This window comes from Macaca thibetana, chromosome 2 (genome assembly GCF_024542745.1).
Source record: "Macaca thibetana thibetana isolate TM-01 chromosome 2, ASM2454274v1, whole genome shotgun sequence".
Taxonomy (NCBI): domain Eukaryota; kingdom Metazoa; phylum Chordata; class Mammalia; order Primates; family Cercopithecidae; genus Macaca; species Macaca thibetana.
The window spans coordinates 139,306,863-139,330,302 of NC_065579.1; the positions used below are offsets into that span (position 1 = coordinate 139,306,863).

General features: G+C 52.2%; 3 protein-coding genes across 24 annotated transcripts in view; all 3 read left to right on the forward strand.

Moving 5' to 3' along the window:
* The first annotated feature begins 1,577 nt into the window (after positions 1–1,577).
* BRPF1 (bromodomain and PHD finger containing 1) lies at positions 1,578–17,702 on the forward strand. Of its 15 annotated transcripts, none has more exons than XM_050778658.1 (14): positions 1,578–1,982; positions 3,986–4,594; positions 8,851–9,810; positions 10,655–10,817; positions 11,191–11,322; positions 11,726–11,872; positions 12,644–12,953; positions 13,278–13,601; positions 13,924–14,241; positions 14,708–14,855; positions 15,265–15,401; positions 15,504–15,622; positions 15,993–16,147; positions 16,854–17,702. In XM_050778658.1, the coding sequence occupies exons 2-14, from the start codon at positions 3,996–3,998 to the stop codon at positions 17,035–17,037; spliced, it is 3,696 nt and encodes a 1,231-aa protein (XP_050634615.1). In that variant the 5' UTR covers positions 1,578–1,982; positions 3,986–3,995; the 3' UTR covers positions 17,038–17,702. The 15 variants fall into 15 exon arrangements, with proteins under 15 accessions (XP_050634615.1, XP_050634616.1, XP_050634617.1 ...); XM_050778659.1 differs by having other exon boundaries at positions 13,924–14,208; XM_050778660.1 differs by having other exon boundaries at positions 13,281–13,601; positions 13,924–14,208.
* ARPC4 (actin related protein 2/3 complex subunit 4) overlaps positions 2,259–23,440 on the forward strand; it is a 78,619-nt gene continuing 57,437 nt past the window's right edge. The window contains exon 1 of the mRNA XM_050778729.1: positions 2,259–2,262. The gene's annotated coding sequence lies outside the window, so the exon portion shown is untranslated. The remainder of the gene's footprint in view (positions 2,263–23,440) is intronic.
* The window catches only part of OGG1 (8-oxoguanine DNA glycosylase), a 38,436-nt gene continuing 34,953 nt past the window's right edge, over positions 19,958–23,440 (forward strand). For 7 of the 8 annotated variants that reach the window (XM_050778714.1, XM_050778710.1, XM_050778712.1 and 4 more), the window contains exons 1-3: positions 19,958–20,444; positions 20,963–21,210; positions 22,081–22,260. In XM_050778714.1, coding sequence (XP_050634671.1) covers positions 20,308–20,444; positions 20,963–21,210; positions 22,081–22,260 — 565 coding nt within the window. In that variant the 5' untranslated portion in view covers positions 19,958–20,307. The other variant, XM_050778708.1, reaches the window with a different exon arrangement.

A 23,440-nucleotide genomic window follows, 5' to 3' on the forward strand; every position in this document is an offset into this window, starting at 1 on the left:
CAGATTCTCAAACGAATTCCTGACCACTAAAGGAGATGACTTAGTATAACTCTGCTTTGATCCATTTATTCTGAGTTATTTTAATAAGGATAATAACATAATATTTTCTTTGAACATTCACTACAAGTCAAACCGTGTGCTAGGTGATTTACAAGCATCACCTCATTTAATTCTCACAACTACTCTGTGAGAACAGGTACTATATATTATTCCCACTTTACACATAAGGAAACTGAGGCTCTGAGAGGATGTATCATTTGTTTAAGAGAATTCATCAGTTTGACTTCAGATTCCAAGATCTTAATCAGCAAACCTCTTCCTGGCATGTCGATTTTATTGGGATGGTTTTTAGAAAACAGACATTTTAGTGGGTCAAATGCAAAGTTTGCATTAAGATAAGAGAGAAGCTTTCAGATGCTTTGGACTTTGTCGCAGAACCCTAGAAGACCCTTTCACGCTCCTCTTTGATGACAAAACTGGAGTATTGTTTAAGGATGTCTCCCCTGCCATCCAAGTTCTCTGAAACCCTCAAGAGCTAGCAATAGAGTTTTCGAGCTCTGTTTTACAAATAAGGAACTTGAAGAACTGAACTTGCCCACGTTCACATTGCTAGGAGGTGGCCCACTCACATTAAATCAGCTGTTTTGGCACCATCTTCCAACCAGCAACCCGCAGCACATCCGTGCCAACCCACAGAGTTCCCGCCGCTTTACCAGACACAAGCCCTTTCACACCCACCGGCCCCAAACCAGCCCCTTCTCTCAGACCCATACCTTTTCTCTAGCACCTCTCCTTTACTTTTCCCGAGTTTCTTCCCTTTCCTTCTGTCACGCCCCGTTATCCCTAATCGGTCCCGCCCTTTCCCCACAGCTCCGCCCGCTGCCTTCCCAAGCCTCGCCTACTCCCTTCAGCCTCGCGTCGTTTTTTCCAACTCTGTTCTTTATTTCTAGTCCAGCTCCACTTTCCAGACTCGTCCAAAGCTCCGCCCTTTCTCTCTTGAGTACTCCTCTTCTGTTTAACCCCACTTTTTACCTCGCTATTCTAACAGGGCCCCCGCTGTACAGTAGCCCCGCCCCCTCCTCACAAGCCCCGCCCCACAGACCCGTCTAATCTCCAGCCCCGCCCCGGTCCTACCCACAACTCCCGGTCCCTTAGGCTCCAGCTCCCATCCCTCTTGCTCCCGGCCCTGCCCCCAGTCCCGCCCCGTGACTCTGGCCCCGCCTCACCGCCTTCCTCCGAGACCAAGGCCAGGTCCCTCCCGCAGCCGCGGCGCCAGCAGGAGGCAGGGAGCGGAGAGGGAGGAGGCAGAGGGGGAGGGGAGAAGGGCGGGCTCCTCACCCCCAGCCCCGCGCTCACCGTCCGTGGCTGCAGATTCGCCACAAACCGCCCGACGACCCCGGATCCCGAATACGGTGACTTCAGTCTCCAGAAACTCCACTCTAAAATGAGAGAGCTAGAGAAGCCCTGTGGGGCGTCCAGGGTCCTTTCTGAATCCCAGAGAACGGTCTTTCGAGCCTCAGCAGGCGGGCGGGGATCCGTGGCGAAAGTGCAACTCAGCAGCGCCGCGGAGCCACGTTTACCCTGCGCAGACGCCGCCGCCGCCGCTGCTGCCGCCGCCGCTGCCACAGCCTTTGCCGCCACGGTCTCCGCCGCCGCTGTCCTCGCGCTGCCTCTGGGAGCCTCCATTGTTCCAGCGGCGCCCGGTCCCGAGACCGGGCATCCTAAGGGCTCGCGAAACGGGCGGCTGCCGACGGAGTTGAGACCCCAGGGCGCCGGCGGGACCGGGAGCGGCAGGGGTCAGCGCAGGAATCCCGGGGAGCCGGGACCAAAGCGTGGGGCGGCAGGGGGCCGAGGTGGCGAGGTCTAAGGTCTCCGGAGTTGGGGCTCCCCCTTCCCGGCCCGACTTTCCCCGCCGGCCTCCCCAAGTGGGGTCGGAGCCCCGGCGGGCGCCCCCGGCGATGAGCCCGGACTCGAGGTGGCCGGTGAGTGCGGGCCTGGGACCAGGGCGGGAGTGGCCGGCAGGGAAGGGGTAGGCTACGTTCGTGGGGCGCGCACTGAGCCGCGTGGCCCGGGAGCCTCTCTGGCAACTCCAGCTGGGAGAACTGACAGTGCATTGCTTCCCAGCAGGCATCCCGGGGCAACAGTATGTCTTTCGGGGCTGCTCTGGCCAGTGGCAGGAGGGGAGCCTTGTTTCACTTGTTACACTTCCACAAAGGGGAAACGCCGCCGCATCCGGAGAGTGGGCTGCGGGCACTGCCGGGGCCCAGCCCTATCCCTCCGGCCCCCGCCCCCTACTTCCTCCAGCCCCCTGAGCTTCTGGGGCAGATGCAGCCGCCATTCTCCTTGGGCCCTCCCCACGGGCTTTCTGGTCACAGTTCTCGTCTCCGTCGCCTGTGCCTCTGCTGCCGGGTTCCAAGGGGAGATTGCCGGATTCACTGTGCTGCTTTGGGAGCCATTCACCCGGGACCCAGCTTGGAAAGAGGAGAGCTTGTTTGTGCTTCGGTTGGTTTGTGTTTAAAGACACAGCCGCAGGTAGGAAGTAGAAGAGAGTTGCAGTTGGACGTGTAGCGTTACTGATGTGATAGTCAGGAGCCGATGACAGAAGAGCTGGAGCAGCCCACTTGCCTGGTTAAGGCACAGGTGGAGAGGCCAAGAGGGGTTATTTTGTCAGGGAGCTCATGATAGCCCTGCCCTGCTGGGATGGTGCCAAGCCCCTAGCTGAATTGTTGAACTCAACTAGGCCGAGAGAAATTGGGGCAGTCTCTGACCAAGCTGGGCTTCCTGAGGCCTGGTGCCATCTGCTGTCTACACTCACCCAGGAATGTTGGGGAGGGGGAAGGGAGGGCCCCTGCGGACCACCGTGGAGCTGAGCATGCCTAGATTGTCGCGTTCGTGTTTGTACCCTTAGGGTCTGGCACTTGGTAGTCACTCAGTTAATGTTGCGTGAGTGGGTGAAGAGCTCAAATGTAATACAGGCTGCTGTCACTGACTAAATGATCTCAGTTTTCACTTTACTTCACAGTACATCTCCTACCCAGTTCCAGGGCCAGGCTCCCCATAAAGACCTCAAAAGTAAATGAATTCTTTCTGTGATCCAGTGATTTCTGCAGGAGTCCAATGCTAAAGCATTGGCCACCCATTCAGCCTTCTACATGGCCTTCATCCCATCTGAGCTCTCAATCTGGTGATCCCCTCATTCAGCTATTCGTTCAACAGGTCGTTCATTCGTTCACCAAAAACTGAGTGTCCACTGCATGCTAGGTACTGGGGATACAGAGGTGGATAGGCTCTCTTGTCTTTACTACACAGCTCCCAGTACAGAGGGGAGACAATTTTCAGTATGTCAAGTGCTGTGGTAGAGGTGAGAATGGAATGCTGTGGAAACAGCTCCCCATGGGAGAGTCAGAGAAGTTGTGTCAGAAGTGACATTTGAGCTGGTTTTTTGAAGAACAAGTAGGAGCCTACCAGTCAGAAAAGGATGGAAGGCATTCCAAATAGAGATCATTTTGCAGGAATGAGAGGTTATAACATTCAGGGAATGGTAGGTTCCCCTGTGTAGACAAAAACAGCTGTAACTTGTAAAAAGAATCTAGAAAGGAGGACTAGGGCCAGAAAGTGAAAGGAGCTCTTTGAATGGCATTATAGAGAATTTGGAATATTATCTTGAAGGAACTGGGGAGCATCAGGAGGCTTTTAGTGAAGAGACTGTCATGATCATTACTACCTGGTAGAAAGATCACTCTCCTATATGATGTGAGATTGGGCTAGAGGAGTTGAGACATAGGGCAGGATAACCAGGCAAGAGGTGATGAGGGCCCAGATCCGGGCCATGGTGGAGGAGATGGCATTTGGAGACACTGTAGAGGTAGGCTGGCCAGGACCTAGTGACTCCAAGTGAGGGGGAGGACTGGAAAGACTGGGGTCTGTGGTGCAAATGGCCAGGAACTCATCCCCAGCCTTATGCTAACTGATCTGTGTATTCTAGATGTGACAGCATGGGGGTGGACTTTGATGTGAAGACTTTCTGCCACAACTTGCGGGCGACTAAGCCACCGTACGAGTGCCCGGTGGAGACCTGCCGAAAGGTCTACAAGAGTTACAGTGGTATTGAGTACCACCTGTACCACTATGACCACGACAACCCACCACCACCACAACAGACTCCACTCCGCAAGCACAAGAAGAAGGGGCGCCAGTCACGCCCAGCCAACAAGCAGTCACCCAGCCCCTCAGAGGTCTCACAGTCACCAGGCCGTGAGGTGATGAGCTATGCACAGGCCCAGCGCATGGTGGAGGTGGACTTGCATGGCCGCGTCCACCGCATCAGCATCTTTGACAACCTGGATGTGGTGTCAGAGGATGAGGAAGCCCCCGAGGAGGCCCCTGAGAATGGCAGCAACAAGGAGAACACTGAGACACCAGCTGCTACTCCCAAGTCAGGCAAACATAAGAACAAGGAGAAGCGCAAAGACTCTAACCATCACCACCACCACAATGTTTCTGCGAGCACCACTCCCAAGCTGCCAGAGGTGGTCTATCGGGAGCTGGAACAAGACACCCCTGATGCCCCACCCCGGCCAACTTCCTATTACCGGTAAGGCCACCTCTACCTTGCAGCTCTGGAAAACTGGTCAAGCAGGGCTCAGGAGCCAGAGAGAGGTGAGAGGCACAGATAGAAGAGTGGTGGGAATAAAGAATAGTGAAAGAACACTGAGTTTGCCAGGGCAGTGAGTGGAATGGTATCCTACTAATGGTGGCACTTACTCTACAGTGCCACACACCACTCCTTTATTTTTTTCTCACAACTCTCAGGTAGATATTTTTCTCATTTCACAGATGAGGAAACTATGGTCAAGAAAGAATGCCAAATTTATCTTCTTTTTCTTTTTTTTTTTTTTGAGACAGGGTCTGGCTCTGTCACCCAACCTGGAGTGCAGTGGCACGATCTTGGCTCACCCCAACTTCCGCCCCCCGTGCTTAAGTGATCCTCCCACTCAGCCTCCTGAATATCTGCAACTAAAGGCGCATGCCATCATGCCCAGCTAGTTTTTAAAATTTTTTGTAGAGATGGGGTTTCACCACGTTGCCTAGGCTGGTCTTGAATTCCTGGGCTCAAGCGATCCACCCACCTCAGCCTCCCAAAGTGCTGGGATTATAGCATGAGCCACTGTGCCCGGCCAGACTTATCTAAAATCACATGCCAGTAGATAGCTGAACTGGGGTTCAAACCCAGGTCCTTCTGACTCCATAGCTGTACTGTTTCCACTGTGGCAAAACATCCTGTTTCTGATTCCTGGCCCTCTCCATTTCATTACTGAATGACCTTGGGAAATGCATCCAACTTAAGGTGTTTTAAGGACCCCATCTGCAGAGCAGATACAGTATTTCTCTGCCTCCCTAAAGGTATAGGATCACTGATTTCATAAGGTACTAAAACCACTTTGTAAATCTGCAGAGGTAATTCTCCCACTATTTGTTTTGTTATTGTCATTTGTCGTTTAACATGTTTAAGCGGTATTTTATGCTTAAGCAACATTTAATACTCCTCCAGTGGCCCTTTTATTTTTGTCATTTAATCGTTTGTTTAACATGAGGTAAAAGGTGAAGGGATGTGGGGGGCAGTGTGGTGGTGAAACTACATGGAGAAATCCTGGCTGAAGGATGGCACGAAAACCAAGTGTAAAACCTCTCTGAAAGTTGGCATCCAAGGCAAAAAAGGCATTCTGATGAGTTAATTTGCCAAGTGTGGTAAGTTTGTTGTCAGCTAATTAGAAGGCCTGATCTCTGAGGAGGATTTGTCATAAAGGCTTTTATATGAAAAGCATTTTTTACCAAAAGTGCAGTCCACATGATGTTATTCCTCCATTCTTTTTTTCCGTTTTTCTCTTTTTGAGATGGAGTCTCGCTCTATTGCCAGGCTGGAGTACAATGGCCCGATCTCGGCTCACTGCAACCTCCGCTGGGTTCAAGCAATTCTCGTGCCTCAGCCTCCCAAGTAGCGGGGATTACAGGCACGTGCCACCACATCCAACTAATTTCTGTGTTTTTAGTAGAGATGGGGTTTCACCATGTTGGCCAGGATGGTCTCGATCTCCTGACCTCGTGATCTGCCCGCCTCAGCCTCCCAAAGTGCTGGGATTACAGGCATGAGCCACCCACTGCGCCTGGCCTAAACCTCAATTCTTTAAAAGCAAATCTGGGAACGCAAGCAGTATGGCCGGTAGCACTTTCTTCTCTCTACTATTAGAATTTAAGCCCATCTCCCTCTTCCTCTCCCATTCTTTCATCTTTTCAGTCCAATTCCACTTCCTTCTGGCTTTCCACGGTCTTTCTCTTTTCTGTTCACACTGACTACCATACCCACCTCTGCCCCACTCCTAACACACAGACCCCTCTTTGGACTTCCCCTCCCTCCCAGTGGCCCTTGAGCTCTCTGTGCTCTAACAGGCAGCCAAGTCCAGCTCATTAGCTGCTTTTCTTCCTCCCTCCACTTAGATTCACTCTTCTTTCTGGGGATCAGATCTGTTCTTTAGGGGAGCAGTTTTCAGCAGGTGCACTGCAAACAACTGGGAGGTGTATTGCATGGAATTTGTTACCACTGTTGGTAAAACTGCCCAAGTTTTGGAAATGACTTACTTTCTATAGAAATTGAGAAGATTTGAGGTCACCTCTCTAATAGCATCACTTTCTTTTGCTTGCATTCTGATATGCTTCCTTGAGGGGGAGAGAGAGGGTGGCATGTCAGCTGGTGTGCCAGGAATTACACGACATGCAGCCTACCTTATCTGTACTGCAGCCTGTAATCTGGGTGCCTGTGGGAGTGTGTTATGCACCATCACATAATGTCACGTGTGTCATGGCAGAGAAAAGGGTGAGAATTGGTGCTGAAGAGAGCTGGTGCCAAGGCCTAGAAGAAGCCAGATGGTTCACACCATCCATGAGTCATACCCTTGTTCAAAGATAGGGATGTTGCAGTCACCTTGGGGAAGAGGTAAAGGGCTAAAAAGGAAGAAGCTGCTTCCTACAATGTTTCAGTCTCTCTCCTCCCTTCCACCCCCAAAATGCCTTTCAAATGAACAGTGATGAGTGCCTGTATCTGTATGGCGAATCAGACACAATCCCCACTTCTGTTGTGTAGTGGGGAAGTTAGACACATAAACAGCTATAATGCTAGGAAGGTGGGTAAGGGCCATACAAAAACTAATAACATTTATTGAGTGTTTGCTGCACACCAGGCACTGTCCTAAGCACTTTACCTGCATTAACTCATTTAATGCTCACAATTGCTGTGTGAAATAGGTTCAGATTAGCATCACCACTTTACAGATGAACAAACAAGGCTCAGGGAGCTTAGCTCACTTGCCCTCTGTTAGACAGGACCCAGGCAGTGTGGCTCCAGCACCTGTGTGTCCCGGCCCACTCTAGCAGCCAAAGTCCCATTTCCCACATGAGAGGAGAAACAGGAGCTAATGTTTTTCTAGGACCTGCTGTGTGCCATTTGACTTAGCTCATTCATTTTTAAAAACAACTTTTTAATAAAAAGATAAATGTTTATATTCGCACACGTCTGTATGTGGTCACATGTGACTTAGTGGTTAGGTGGCATTTTACACCAAGGTGCTCACACTTCCTTCCGTGGGCCTGCTGGGGACTGCTGGAGCCTGATGGGGTGGTAGGCACTGGGCAAGGTACTATATAAATAAATGTAAAGGCCAAGAGTTTGTAGCCTATTCATTTTTATAATTCCACATAATCCTGACAGCATCTTTGTGAGTAGGTAGTATTATCCTCATTCTGTCATCAATAAAACTGAGGTTCAGAACAGCAGTGATGTCCTGAAAGTCACAAAATGGCAGAGCCAGGATTCAAATCCGGTTTACTTAGAAGCCAAAGCCCCATTCTTTCCTTTGTACCCTGTAGTTCACAGTGCCAGAGTCTAGGCCACCTATAGCATGGCAGGCAAGGAGCACCTTCTCTGTGTGACAAGCACCTAGAGCAGCCCTTAATTCCAGGCCTGTTGGCACAGTAAGTGATATAGGGTGGACATTAAGAGCACTGGGGCTGGAGGTTGAATGCCTCTGCCATTCCCTTGTTATGTGACCTATCTGTGTTTTGATTAACTTCTCAAAGCTTAAGTTTTCTCATCTACAAAATGAGGACAATAAGAACACTAACTCTATGGCTGTGGTAAGAATAAATGTAATAGTTAAGCACAATGCCTGGCTCATAGTAAATCCTCAGTAAACCTTAGCTATTATAATTGTTATCTCCCAAGGCTATCCAGTGAACAAACATAGCACCTAGAGTTTGATGGAGCTTTGAGCTGATGTTGGCACCAGCTGAGAGAAGACCCACGGCAGCTCTAGTCGAGGCCCTGCCCACCAGTGCTAAAACAACTTGTATGTAATTTGTCAGTGACATCCAATGACCTTCCTTCTTCCCTGATTCTTCATACCATCATCTGGACCACTCCAAGGGGTACTAGCTGCCCCACCTTCCTCCTTTTAGAGGAGGCTGGCCATGCCTCTGCAACCCAAAGAAGATGGTGTCACATATAGCAGCTAGGACATGAGCTTTGCAGTGGCAGGTCTGGGTTCACATCCCAGCTCCACCACTTTCTCACAAGTGAGCTGGGGCCAGGCGATTAACCTTCCAAGCCTTAGGTTTCCTTTTCAGCAAAATAGAAATGATGATAGTACCTATAATATCTGAAGTTAAGGTGAGGATGAAATGAGACAACACATCTGAAGGGCACAGGCACAGAGTAAGTGCTCAGTGGCAAATGACCCACCTTCTTTAAGGGAGGGAAGTCTCAACCATGTGATGCTGAGCTCCCTGTGTGTACCATAGGTACATCGAGAAGTCTGCAGAGGAGCTGGACGAGGAAGTAGAGTATGACATGGACGAAGAGGACTACATCTGGCTGGATATCATGAATGAGCGTCGGAAGACAGAGGGTGTAAGTCCCATCCCGCAGGAGATCTTTGAGTACCTAATGGACCGACTAGAGAAGGAGTCGTACTTTGAGAGTCATAATAAAGGCGACCCCAATGCGCTAGTGGATGAGGATGCTGTTTGCTGTATCTGCAATGATGGTGAGTGCCAGAACAGCAATGTCATCCTCTTCTGTGACATGTGCAACCTGGCCGTGCACCAGGAGTGCTACGGTGTCCCCTATATCCCTGAGGGCCAGTGGCTATGCCGCCGTTGCCTGCAGTCACCCTCTCGTGCTGTGGATTGTGCCCTGTGCCCCAACAAGGGTGGTGCCTTCAAGCAGACAGATGACGGTCGCTGGGCCCATGTGGTGTGTGCCTTGTGGATCCCTGAGGTCTGCTTCGCCAACACGGTCTTCCTAGAGCCTATTGACAGCATTGAGCACATCCCACCAGCTCGCTGGAAGCTCACCTGCTACATTTGCAAACAACGGGGCTCAGGGGCCTGCATCCAGTGCCACAAGGCCAACTGTTACACAGCTTTCCATGTGACATGCGCCCAGCAGGCTGGCCTTTACATGAAGATGGAGCCTGTGCGGGAGACAGGCGCCAATGGCACCTCTTTCAGTGTCCGCAAGACAGCCTACTGCGACATCCACACGCCTCCAGGTTCAGCACGCCGACTGCCTGCCCTGTCGCACAGCGAGGGTGAGGAAGATGAAGATGAGGAAGAGGATGAGGGTAAGGGCTGGAGCTCAGAGAAAGTCAAGAAGGCCAAGGCCAAGTCCCGGATCAAAATGAAGAAGGCACGGAAGATCCTGGCAGAGAAGCGGGCAGCAGCACCTGTGGTGTCAGTGCCCTGCATCCCACCACACAGGTATGTGGGGAGCCGGTGGACCGGCAGGTGAGGGAGAAAGCCTTCTGGAGAGGAGCTGGCAGCCTCCTGAGTGGAATAGCAGGGCTGGGCTATCTTCTTCCCAGGAGTGGAATGTCAGGGCTGGACTATCTTCCCAGGAGCTGCATAGAAGTTAAAAAGAACATATTTTCAAAAGAGATAGTTGTCTTTAGCAGGTCACCTGACTTAAGAGCCAGAAATGTCAACTTTTATCTGGCATAGCTAACAGGTGTTTTGAACTGCCCTTCATTTTGATGGTGTGGTTTGTTAAGTTGGGATGGAAGAGGATGGAACTGCCACTGGCAGCAATGGAAAAAGTGGTCTGATTATGAAGAAACAAATAGAATGAAAACGGGGAAGGGGAAGCTCAAGAAGTTGTGAAGTGGTTACTGCCTCTCATGTGGGCTGTGATGGCCAGGGGTTTTTTCAGTTCTCTCGTGCCATTTATTTGATTTACTATATGTTTCTGCTATACAGTTGTACTTCATCTTAAAACCTTCAAAGGCTTAGTCTCAGTGGGGCTCTCAGGGTCAAATAGTACTCTGGGCTGCCGTGACTAGAGCAGTCTTCGGGGCAGAAGTCCCTGATCCCAGGTATACAGGGTTAGGGATCTGGTTTAGTGATGGGAGCTTGGTTTCCTGTCTGCTGTGGTACCATTGATGGCACCACTCTTTCTTCCTTGCCTTAAGTCCAGAGTCCCAGGCCTTTTGGACAAGAGATACTCTCCCTTCATCCCCATTCAGGAACTCTCACTGGCCAGAGACCCTTGCTCTGCTTAAGAGAATCAGGGCCCAACAGGTTTTACTCTTTGTTTCCTGCCTCCCAGGCTTAGTAAAATCACCAACCGCCTGACAATCCAAAGGAAGAGCCAGTTCATGCAGAGGCTGCACAGCTACTGGACACTGAAGCGGCAGTCACGGAATGGGGTCCCATTGCTACGTCGCCTGCAGACACACCTGCAGTCTCAGAGGAACTGTGACCAAGTCGGGGTACTGTGTCCAATTCCCTGTGGGCTCTGGGAACTAGGGCCAGGGGGATGAAAACCAAAATTTGCAACTGTAGTTTCCAGTGTCAGAGGGTTTAGACTCGTTCCTCCTTTAAGCTCGCCCTCAAGCCAGCATCAGCGTGGAATCCTCAGTGACAGGATGTTGTTCCTATGTGTTTATGTATTCATTCAACAAACACCAGGCATTTATTCTGCCAGGCCTTGGGGACACACAGATTGAGGCACTACCCATAAATTGCTGTGCTCCCTCTTTTGGCTTGACCTGCCCTTGACCTGAGTTTCCTGGGCTCTCTTCTCCCTGCTGACCTTTCCTCTGGCTTTCTAATCATTCCCTGATCTTCCTTTTGCCTCTGCAGAGAGATTCTGAGGATAAGAACTGGGCCCTTAAAGAACAGCTCAAGTCCTGGCAGCGGCTCCGGCATGACTTAGAGCGAGCTCGGCTGCTGGTGGAATTGATCCGCAAGCGGGAAAAACTCAAAAGGGAGACGGTGAGTGATCCTGGGCCAGCCCTATTTTATAAAGGAGAAAACAGACCCAGGAGAAGGAAAAGTGTGTGTCCGTCAGCCAAATAGCAGCAGGGCTGACGCTAGAGTCAGGTCTCCTGGTTCTTGGTGTGCTTTTAAAAGGTCTACTGGAAGCAGAATGTCACAGGAGCGTATGAACAGAATCCTCAGTGACATAGGTAGTTGATGCTGGTAGTTCAAGAAAGGGGGAGACCAGAATCGTTGGTGCAAGTTTCTTGTATCTCATAGAAGGTAGACCTGTATGAGTGCACCCAGCTGTGAGGGTGGGAAAGAAGGTGGCTTCCCAGGCCAGCTGGGACCATATCCTCAGATCTCTCTGCCACTGGACTGGCCGGGGCCTGGCTGATCAGGCCTTTTTCTGTGTTAGATCAAAGTTCAGCAGATTGCCATGGAGATGCAGCTGACCCCTTTCCTCATCCTCCTTCGCAAAACCTTGGAGCAGCTCCAAGAGAAGGACACAGGCAACATCTTCAGCGAGCCGGTCCCTCTGTCTGAGGTAACCGAATTGGACGAAGTAAGAATCCCTTCCCCTCACTCCACCTTCTCTCTGTTCCTCTCCCAATTGGACCCCTGCTGCAGGTCTGGGCCAGGGACTAGATGGGGACCTTGAAGAGAGGGGCTGGTGGCTCTGGGTCAGGATGAACTGGAGCCACATGTATCACCTGGACTCTGTCTTGTCCCTGTTACACCCCAAGGGCCCAGAATGGGAGGCAGTCTGCACTCCTTCCCCAGAGGCAGGGACTGAGTCTGCCAAATGAATAATCCCAGGGCAGGAAGACACTTTCGGGGTGCTGAACCCTAGAACGGAGACTTTAGAAGGCTCAGCACCTAAAGAACCAGCTCTGAAGCCCTAGGTCCTGACTGGCAGACTCTTCTCTCTAAAAGGTATAAAATGAGAGGTCTGAGGCAGCAGCCTCCTTATAAGTTACTGTTAAGTAAAAGGAGCTCTAGGAATGCAAGGTGGTGTTTATTTTCAGAGGAGTCCCCAAGCCATTTTCTTACTAAAGCCTCATGTAGTCTAAAAAGTATATTTGGCTCTACTTTCATGATTTTCTAGGAGAGGAAAAGTAGGCCCAGAGAGGTGAAGAGACTTGCCAAAGTCACACAGCTTGTGACTGGTAAAGTCAGGACCAGAATTCAGCTTTCCTTTCGCCTGTGCTATATGCCTGATTCTAACTGATGGGAGGAGGTTGCTGGATGTATTTCAGGGGGGCTTGTTAGGAGCAGGGTTCGGGGCAATGAGGAGGATATCTCTACTTAAAACAAACTTGCCCTGCCCTCCCAGGTACCTGACTACCTAGACCACATCAAAAAGCCCATGGACTTTTTCACCATGAAGCAGAACTTGGAGGCTTACCGCTACCTGAATTTTGATGATTTTGAGGAGGACTTCAACCTCATCGTCAGCAACTGCCTCAAGTATAACGCCAAGGACACCATCTTCTACCGGGCAGCAGTGCGGCTTCGTGAGCAGGGTGGTGCTGTGCTCCGCCAGGCCCGGCGCCAGGCAGAAAAAATGGGCATTGACTTTGAGACGGGCATGCATATCCCCCACAGCCTGACTGGAGATGAGGCCACACACCACACTGAAGATGGTGGGTGATATGTCACACACACATATAAGAGGCCAATGCCAGGGATGGACAGCTTTCCAAAAGTCCCCTCCTGGGAGCAGGCAGTGTAGGCAGAAAGCAGCTAGGCTGAGCAGTGGCACACTATCCCCAGGAATGCTCCCCAAGAAGCCAGACTGGGTGAATGGATAGCAGTGCCCATCATTCCACATCTTGGTGCTGCTATTTTACAGCTGTTCCTGGTGAGAAGCCGAGGAGGGATGAGTGGGTTTCTTGCTGCCTGCCCAGGTTCAAGGGGCCCTGAGGGCTGCCCTGAGTCTGACCTTTCCCCTCCAACCTTACTCCTAGCAGCTGAGGAAGAGCGGCTGGTCTTGCTGGAGAACCAGAAGCACCTGCCAGTGGAAGAGCAGCTGAAGCTGCTTCTGGAGCGGCTGGACGAAGTGAATGCCAGCAAGCAGAGTGTGGGCCGCTCACGGCGTGCAAAGATGATCAAGAAAGAGATGACGGCACTGCGGCGGAAGCTTGCCCACCAGCGAGAGACTGCACGTGATGGGCCTGAGCGGCACGGCCCTTCGAGCCGGGGCAGTCTGACACCCCACCCGGCAGCCTGTGACAAGGATGGGCAGACAGATAGTGCCGCAGAGGAGAGCAGCAGCCAGGAGACAAGCAAAGGTCTGAATCCCATGGCAAGGTGGACCCCAAAGCAAGTCAGACTTTGGCTCTGCAGCACACACTCAACCCCTGCCATTCCCCAGGCAGAGGTCCCTCCTACACAGCTAGCTGTACTTTCTCCCTCATTCCCCAATCAGGGGCCTCTTAGCTGCCTCTCTGGCTATTTGTATAAGAGTTAATGTTCCAAATTCCAAGCCCCTAAAATGATCTCCCCAACTTTAGCTGGAGTAATGACCCTATATACCCAGGGCATGACCCTGGATATCTACCTTTCTCAAATCAGGCCCCTCACCAACTCTCCTTCTTTCTTTCTCTGCTCCAGGCCTGGGTCCCAACATGTCCTCAACCCCCGCACATGAGGTGGGCAGGAGAACCTCAGTTCTGTTCTCCAAAAAGAACCCGAAGACAGCTGGACCGCCCAAGAGGCCGGGCCGGCCCCCCAAAAACCGGGAGAGCCAGATGACCCCCAGCCACGGAGGCAGTCCTGTGGGGCCCCCCCAGCTCCCCATCATGAGCTCCCTGCGTCAGCGCAAGCGGGGTAGGAGCCCCCGGCCCAGTTCGAGTTCAGACAGCGACAGTGATAAGTCCACAGAAGACCCCCCAATGGGTGAGCCTTACCATCACCCAGCGCCCCAAGAGAGTGAGCAAAGCTGCCATTCTTCCCAGCATACTCCCAGTTACCCCTTTATTTGCCCATAAAAGAGAGAGCTAGAAGGGCCCTTAGGAATCCTTTAACTCCACTCACTCATCTTACAATTGGGAAAACTGAGGCCCAGAGACACTATGACCCAGCTAGAGTCCCACCCAGGGCCCCCCGCCTCCATTGTATCACTTTACCTTTTCTCTTCTCAACTTCCTTGGGGATCTCCTACCCTTTAAGCCGTTTGTGTCCTAAAGCCAGTAACTGCCACGGGAAGCAAGGGGTGGGGCAGGGCTGTGGCCAACTGTGGTAGACACTGCCCAGAGCTAGCTCTGCTGGCAAAAGTTGGAGGAATTTTCCAGCACAGAAGGGGAACCCAAGCTCCAAGTCCCTCTTACCTCCATGTCATCTCTGATCTACATCTTCCTGACCGGTTCCTTCCCTCCTCCCTTTCCCTTCAACCAAGACTTACCAGCCAATGGCTTCAGCGGTGGAAACCAGCCAGTGAAGAAGAGTTTCTTGGTATACCGTAATGACTGCAGCCTTCCCCGGAGCAGCTCAGACTCTGAGTCCAGCAGCAGTAGCAGTAGCAGCGCTGCCTCAGACCGGACCAGGTACCAGCCCTCCAGATCAAGGCCAGCCTCAGGGGATGCCCTTCCAGGGCTCTTGGGCCTTTCTAGGTTTCCCTGTTGGAAGTGGGGTGGCTGCCATCTCAGTCTAGGTTAAGATGACTCAAACTCAAGGTTCTCTGTTAAATAAATCAGTGTTACCATTAATGGAACAGAGAGAACCATCCTGGGTTAAGGTGATGATTAGAGTATGCACTCCTGCCGCCACTGCTCAGTCTAACGCACCTCAGGTCACCAGCCTAGCCCCTGTGGGTGTTTGAATTTGAAATTCCTCATACAGCCACTGCTTTCCAAAAGTCTCAGATCCTGAGGGCTTTAAGAGCAGAGGGCACATACCATGCTGTTCCCCATTCTTCCCCTCCTTTGAGCTGAGCTCCCATTGTCTTGTCCACAGCACAACACCCTCAAAACAAGGCCGGGGTAAACCTTCCTTCTCTCGGGGCACTTTCCCAGAGGACAGCAGTGAGGATACCTCAGGCACTGAGAATGAGGCCTACTCCGTGGGCACTGGCCGCGGCGTGGGCCACAGCAGTAAGTTCCCTTGCCCAAGGCCAGGGATGCTGGGGACCCAGTGTCAGGGCCTCGCCAGCCCCCCAGCTGCTGATCCACCCCCTCTCCCCCATTCCTGTGAAGTGGTAAGGAAGAGTCTGGGCCGGGGAGCTGGCTGGCTGTCAGAGGATGAGGACTCCCCGCTGGATGCTCTGGACCTCGTGTGGGCCAAATGCCGAGGGTATCCATCATACCCAGCTCTGGTATGCTCCGCTTCTGTTCTTATGCCCCTTGCTTTCCAATCCCAGAATACAGATTCACAGTTAGCAAACTTTTCCTACTCCCTGCTGAGCTATGGGGCACAGTTTCTTGGCAAGGTGTACTGGTGGGCAGATACAGCTTGAGTACCATTAGAGGCTCCTACTCAGTTTCTCCATCTCTCCCTTTTCCTTCTCCTTGCTCCTTGGGCTCTGAAATAATGTAGCATGGAAAGAAGCTGAGGGTCAGCATTGCAGTTCTGGTAGCATGATAACCTTTCTGTCCCCACTTCAGACGTACTCTTTAAGTTCTTGAGGAGGGCAAGCCTTGGGAGGACGTGGACTGAACCAAACTGGGCTCTTATTACACCCTCAGATCATTGATCCAAAGATGCCCCGAGAAGGTATGTTCCACCATGGAGTTCCCATCCCTGTGCCCCCACTGGAGGTGCTGAAACTTGGGGAGCAGATGACCCAGGAAGCCCGAGAGCATCTCTACCTCGTCCTCTTCTTTGACAACAAACGAACCTGGTAAGGAGGGGAGCATTTGGTGTGACTCACAGCCACAGATGCAGCCCTGTGTGGTATGGAGGCAGACTGCCAGGAAACTCCAGCAACAGGCAGACTGGGCTAGCATAAGTCAGTGGGGGAGGGACTTAGAACAGTTTTTTGAGCGAAAGGGTTGTGTCGACCATGTGTCTGAGAGGCTGAGTGGGCACTAGAGGACAAACAGCTGTAGCTAGAAACCAAAGGACCATCAGAGACTATGACAAATATAGAGGTGGCTCCCACCCAGACTCAGATGGCTTCTAGACTTAGTTTTCCCACCTCTGCCTCCATGGTGACAAAATGAGGATAAGGCAGGCATAAACATTCAGGCTCTGAATCCCTCTTCTGTCATATTTGCACATGTAGTCTTTTTGGTAATTGTCTGCAGAGGATATTCAGTGTCAGTGAAGTCTGCCTAGAGCCTCAGGGTAACTACTTCTGGTGAGGTCAGGGCGCCTCCTTTTTGTACCCATAAATACCCTGTGATTACCCTCCCGCTGCCACCACACAGTATAACCGTTGACTGGGCTCTTTCATCTCTAGACCATGAGCACTCCTTTGAGGGCAGGGACCATCACAGAGTCTGCCCAGAGTGGGTGCTTGGGCAGTATACTTAAGTGAATAGAGGAGGAAGGCTGGTCCTTAGTCTCCCTGAGATGATTTATTTGATCTTCACCTTGTCCTATAGGCAGTGGCTGCCGAGGACCAAGCTGGTTCCTCTGGGTGTGAACCAGGACCTAGACAAGGAGAAGATGCTGGAGGGCCGCAAGTCCAACATCCGCAAGTCAGTACAGATCGCCTACCACAGGGCTCTGCAGCACCGCAGCAAGGTGCAAGGCGAGCAGAGCAGTGAGACCAGCGATAGTGATTGATACTGCTCAACACAGCCCAACCTACACAGGGTCACACACAACCCTGTGACCTCTCTCCTCCCCTTTGCTCACTGTCCTGGAGTGGCACCGGCCTCTGCACTGACTCATTTCTGGTCTTGGGGCCAGTCTCAGGGGAAGCTGGGTGGGGGAGGTCCCTCCTGCCCTAAGTGCAGCTGGACTGTACAGAACACTCCAAGGGCCAGTGGCAGTTCAGTGCAAGGAGAGGGAGGGCCCACAGGTCAGAAAGAGCTCCAGAGACCTCACAGCATTGTAGGGCGGGGTGGTGGGCCAAAGTTAGGACACTGCATAAAACAGGCCATCCCACCACCTCTACCTGCTCATGCCAGGAGAATCTATAACTGCCTAGAGGCCTGAGGCCCCTACCAGTGGTGAGGTGAGCGGGCATCTGTCCAGCCTGGAAGAGGGGCACTAGGTGACTCCCTCCCCTGCTGTTGTAAATAACTGTAATTATCGGAGAATTTAAATTATTCTCATTTGTAACTGCGTTTCCGGGTCGCGCCAGAGTCATTTGGTACAAAAAAAAAAAAAAAAAAAGACTGGGGCCTGTCCCCATTTCCCTTCTCTTTCCCATAGATTCCCCCACCTTTCAAACTGGTTTGTATTTATTTCAAAGGAAGAAAATATATTGATTCTTAGAAAATAAACTGTCTTTTTAGAATTCTTTGTTCTTCCCCCCTGCCAGGGCAAAGGGGATACAAAGGGAGGTTCTGTGCCCCAGGGATGACACATAATTGGGCCCAAGTGGTTGCTGACTGCTGTGCATGCTACATTTATAAGACATAGCAGAGAGCCCCCGTTACCCATGCATGGAGTGAGTGGCAGGCCCTGTGCTAAGCACCTTTAGACACTCAGCTTTGCGTAATCCTTGCAGTAACTACAGGGAGTTTAATAATAGGCTGGTTATCTCCACAAAGATGCTGAGGTTTCAAAAAATTATCTTGCCTACAGTTCCTACAGTTCCTAGTTCCTACAACTAGGAAGGTACAGAGCTAGAATTGGAACCCAGGTCTGTTTGCAAAGCTGGCTCTTCAACCAGTATGCTGAACTGCCAGGGGAAGAGTCAACTGTTGATTCCTTCTTGGCCCTCAGAGGCCTCAAGTCCTTTGCCAATGGCATGGCCCAACTGTTTCAGCATCACTGCAGCTGAGACCTTCCCCACTGCTTAACCGGAGACAGAGCAGGGATGGAGAGGGTTGCTCTTTGCTCACTCCCAACCTCGGCACCTTCATTCCAGACTCCACCGACATTTATTGAAGGAATGCCTTCCAAGTGCTAGGCGCCTGTGGGGTGGCATGCCTACAGATAGGAACAGTCACAGGAAAAAGGGGCGGCCCAGACCTTGCAGCCACTGAGGAGTGGCACTGAGACAATGACGGCATTGGTCTGATGTTGATTCCATGCTCACGGTACACTCTGCTAGGTCTCTGGCTGGGATATAAGGGTCAATCCGCTGCAGATGTTGCTCTTTAAGAACTTGCAGTCTGGGCAGGGTGCAGTGGCTCACGCCTGTAATCCCAGCACTTCAAGAGGCCGAGGCGGCTGGATCACGAGGTCAAGAGATCGAGACCGGCCGGGCGCGGTGGCTCAAGCCTGTAATCCCAGCACTTTGGGAGGCCGAGACGGGTGGATCACGAGGTCTGGAGTTCGAGACCATCCTGGCTAACACGGTGAAACCCCGTCTCTACTAAAAAATACAAAAAACTAGCCGGGCGAGGTGGCGGGCGCCTGTAGTCCCGGCTACTCGGGAGGCTGAGGCAGGAGAATGGCGTAAAAACCCGGGAGGCAGAGCTTGCAGTGAGCTGACATCCGGCCACTGCACTCCAGCCTGGGCGACACAGCGAGACTCCGTCTCAAAAAAAAAAAAAAAAAGAGATCGAGACCATCCTGGCCAAGATGTGAAACCCCATCTCTACTAAAAATACAAAAATTAGCTGGGCGTGGTGGTGCACGCCTGTAGTCCCAGCAACTTGGGAGGCTGAAGCAGGAGAATCGCTTGAACCCGGGAGGCGGAGGTTGCAGTGAGCCCAGATCGCACCATCACACTCCAGCCCGGGCGACAGGGTGAGACTCCGTCTCAAAAAAAAACCTGCAGCCTGACAGTTAAGATACAGCAACCCCAAATCCCTGTGCTAGAAGGTGAGAATGGCCCAGTAAAGTTCGTATCTCTTAGCTCCCTGCTTTTTCACATCATTCGCCAGAAGGGAAGACATTACATAATCCATCCTCCTGCTCCAGGCGGCTGGACGAGGCTGGCTGCCTCAGGGCCACACACTGGGACTTGGACTCAACCTGATGGGCTTCTGGGCCCAGCCCCAGACAAACCCCCGGCACAGGCCCTATTCTGAGGAAAGCATGAGCAGATGGAGTATGGAAGGAATGAATGGCCAAGACTGCAGGCAGCAGCTGTGGCGGCCGGCTGGACAATCCGAGGAGACGCCTCTGAAGTCCTGAGGTCTCAGAGGACGCCTAAAGGTCTTGAAGGGGACAAACTTAGCGGGCGGGCGCAAAAGAGAATACTCTGGAGACACTTCCCGAGGGCTCTAGGGCCTGAGCTGTGCTCGCTCCAGTTCTTGGTGAAGATAGGGTTCGTGGGAGGCGGCCCAAGGAGGGCGAACGCCTAAGACTGGAGAGGCTCAGGGGAGAACGGCTCTCGGAGGACAGGCTGGGAAAGGACGTGGCTCTGAAGATGGACAGCCCTGAGGAACCGCGGGGCGCCCGGATGGAACTCGTTAGCTCCCCGAGTGCAGACAATCCCGGTGGGGGAAAGGCCAACAGCGGGCAGACAGCCCAGTGCGCGCCAACAGCGCGGGCGCCTCGGAACGGCCCGCCCACCCTGATTTCTCATTGGCGCCTCCCACTTCCTCCTCGGATTGGCTACCTCTAGGTCAAATACGCAGTGCTTGAGCACTACTTCCGGTGGTGGCGTGGTCGGCCACTGGAGAACTCAGAAGAACACAGCTGTGCGCGCCCAGAGGCTCGGGGGGCGGGAGAGGATAAGTCGGAAGGAGGAGGCGGGACCTACACCTCAGGAAAGCCGGAGGATTGGGGCACGAAGCGGGGCTTTGATGACCCGCAAAGGGCGAGGCATGCAGGAGGTGGAGGAATTAAGTGAAACGAGGAAGGTCGTTAATCAGGACCCTGTGGGCTAGGCCTTAAGGGGCGTGGTCCTTGTCTGGGCGGGGTCTTTGGGCGCCGACTAGGCCTGGTTCTGGGTGGGCGGGGCTGCTGTGGGCGGCTCCTGCTGTGGAAATGCCGGCCCGCGCGCTTCTGCCCAGGCGCATGGGGCATCGTACTCTAGCCTCCGCTCCTGCCCTGTGGGCCTCTATCCCGTGCCCTCGCTCTGAGCTGCGCCTGGACCTGGTTCTGCCTTCTGGACAGTCCTTCCGGTGAGTGACTGCGCCTGGGAAGCCCGTCTCCTGGGACTGGCTCCTGCCGCCTCAGCACTGCCCGGCATGGGGTACAAAGGAATTTGGGGGGTGATGGAAGAAACCCCGGGGTACAAAAGAGGAAACAAGCACGGGTGGCCAGGCTGTTCCCTTTAATATGTCTGTGCAGTGATATTGTAAGGATTTAGCGGTATAACCGATGCAGAAGATAACAGTACTTGTTTTTCTTTTTTTGAGACAGTGTCTCACTCTATTGCTCAGGTAGGAATGCAGAGGCCCATTCCAGCCTCGACCCCCGGGCGCAGCCTCCCGAGTAGCTGGGAATACAGGTGTGTGCCATGCCCGGCTAAATTTTTGTATTTTTTGTAGAGGTGAGGTTTCACCATGTTGCCCAGACTGGAAGATAGCACTTTTACTTGTATCAGTTTTGTACATGGAGCGATTGTAGGATGGGAGGGACCCCAAAGGGTGCAAGAAAGGAAATTGAGTGCCAGGGTTGTCGTGTGCCTGGGGCTTAGGTGGAGGGAGCAAAGTCCTGCACACTGGAGTGGTGTACTAGCGGATCAAGTATGGACACTGACTCAGACTGAGGAGCAGCTCCACTGCACTGTGTACCGAGGAGACAAGAGCCAGCCTGGCAGGCCCACACCAGACGAGCTGGAGGCCGTGCGCAAGTACTTCCAGCTAGATGTCACCCTGGCTCAACTGTATCACCACTGGGGTTCTGTGGACTCCCACTTCCAAGAGGTGGCTCAGAAATTCCAAGGTGAGTACAGGACCTGGGCTGGGGTTAGGGTTCTTGGACATAAGTTACTTCTCTATGACTCAGTTTTACCACCTGTAAAATGGGGATTATATCTACTTCATAGGCTTTTATGAGGATTTAAGGAACTAATACATGTAAAGTGCCTAGAATAATGCCAGGCACATAGTAATTATTATCATCATTATTATTATCCTGCTAATAACCATAGTGAAGTGACAAGGATTTTGAGCCCATTCGTGGTTGTGTGACCCAGGGCAAGTGATTTCATTCATTCTGTAAATATATACAAAGCATCTGCTGTGCGACTGGGGATACACCAATGAACAAAACGGACCCAAATACCGGTCCTCATGGAGCTTACATTGTGGTCTCTTTATCTGTGGAATGGGATGGTAACTCAGCCCTTACAAGATGCTATGAGGAATGAGAGGTCTGGTGTTCCTTTTATTTTTTTTTTTTTTGAGACGGAGTCTCACCAGGCTGGAGTGCGGTGGCGCGATCTCGGCTCACTGCAAGCTCCGCCTCCCGGGTTCAGGCCATTCTCCTGCCTCAGCCTCCCGAGCAGCTTGCGCCCGCCACCACGCCCGGCTAATTTTTTTTGTATTTTTAGTAGAGACGGGGTTTCACCGTGTTAGCCAGGATGGTCTCGATCTCCTGACCTCGTGATCCGCCCGCCTCGGCCTCCCAAAGTGCTGGGATTACAGGCGTGAGCCACCGCGCCCGGCCTGGTGTTGCTTTCTCTAATGATGCTGACTCTCATTCTCCTGGGATCATCCTGGAGTTTTGGTACCTAGGATCTGACCTGTGGGTGGGAAGAGGCCACACCCAACAGTAGGTACCTCTCCTACCTCCTGCATTTCTGGTCTCCAGGTGTGCGACTGCTGCGACAAGACCCCATCGAATGCCTTTTCTCTTTTATCTGTTCCTCCAACAACAACATCGCCCGCATCACTGGCATGGTGGAGCGGCTGTGCCAGGCTTTTGGACCTCAGCTCATCCAGCTTGATGATGTCACCTACCATGGCTTCCCCAGCCTGCAGGCCCTGGCTGGTGAGTAGGTGGGTCCCCTGCCCCCAGGCCTCCATCAGCTTTGAAGATCTGTTCATTTTTCCCCTGGTTACCATCTCAAGGCTTCCTGCCATACCAAACACTTCCCCAATCCAGAACTGCCCTGCCTGGTCTGATCAACTCCAGTTACTCATCCTCCCTATGCATCCCCAAAATGTCAGCACCTCACTGGTCTGTGCTTTTTGCCTAGTGAGTTCAATGCCTCATCAGAAAAGCATCTGTATACAATGTACAGTAGTTTGAGGTTAAAAGCATGCATTCTGGGGACAGACCCATGCCTGGTTTTGAACCCCAACTCTCACTTGGGCACATTATTTAGCATCTCTATACTAAAGTTTCTTCATCTGTGAAATAGAATAATAGCATCTACCTATGCTGTTATTGGAGTTGTCACGAGAGTTGAATAAAGGAATATACATACTGCACCTAGCGCAGTGTTTGGCACACAGGAAGTATATGTAAAATTCAGGTTGGTATCAGCTGGGTGCGGTGGCTCACGCCTGTAATCCCAGCATTTTGGGAGGCCGAGGCAGGCGGATCACAGAGTCAGGAGATCAAGACCAACCTGGCTAACACGGTGAAACCCCGTCTCCACTAAACATACAAAAAAATTAGCCGGGTGTGGTGGTGGGCGCTTGTAGTCCCAGCTACTTGGGAGGCTGAGGCAGGAGAATGGTGTGAACCTGGGATGCGGAGCTTGCAGTGAGCCAAGATCATGCCACTGCACTCCAGCCTGGGTGACAGAGCTAGACTCCTTCTAAAAAAAAAAAAAAATCAAGCTGGTATCATTGTAGTGAACAGGATAGTTTTGCATCTAAGAACACATGTGTTCGTGTGTTCTTCACAGTACCCCTGTAAGGCAAATGTTTTACAGAGGCAAGTGTATCAGTTGGCAGATATGAGAACCAAGCTAGGACAAGTGCTTGGGAACTGCATAGCAAAGAGATAGACTGCCTCAAAACAGGAGAATGTTTTTGGTGCTTAGAAACCCATTCCTGGCCGGGTGTGGTGGCTCACGCCTGTAATCCCAACACTTTGGGTGGTCGAGGCAGGCAGATCATCTGAGGTAAGGAGTTCAAGACCAGCCCGGCCAACATGGTGAAACGCCATCTCTACTAAAAATACAAAAATTAGCTGGGCGTGATGGCAGGCACCTGCAATC

Excerpts from the sequence above, each read along its gene's own strand:
- BRPF1 (XM_050778651.1), top strand. The coding sequence starts at position 3,996 with ATGGGGGTGGACTTTGATGTGAAGACTTTCTGCCACAACTTGCGGGCG. Across the intron at positions 4,595-8,850 it reads CGGCCAACTTCCTATTACCG|GTACATCGAGAAGTCTGCAG; the intron begins GTAAGGCCACCT and ends TGTGTACCATAG. Across the intron at positions 12,954-13,277 it reads CACACACCACACTGAAGATG|CAGCTGAGGAAGAGCGGCTG; the intron begins GTGGGTGATATG and ends CCTTACTCCTAG.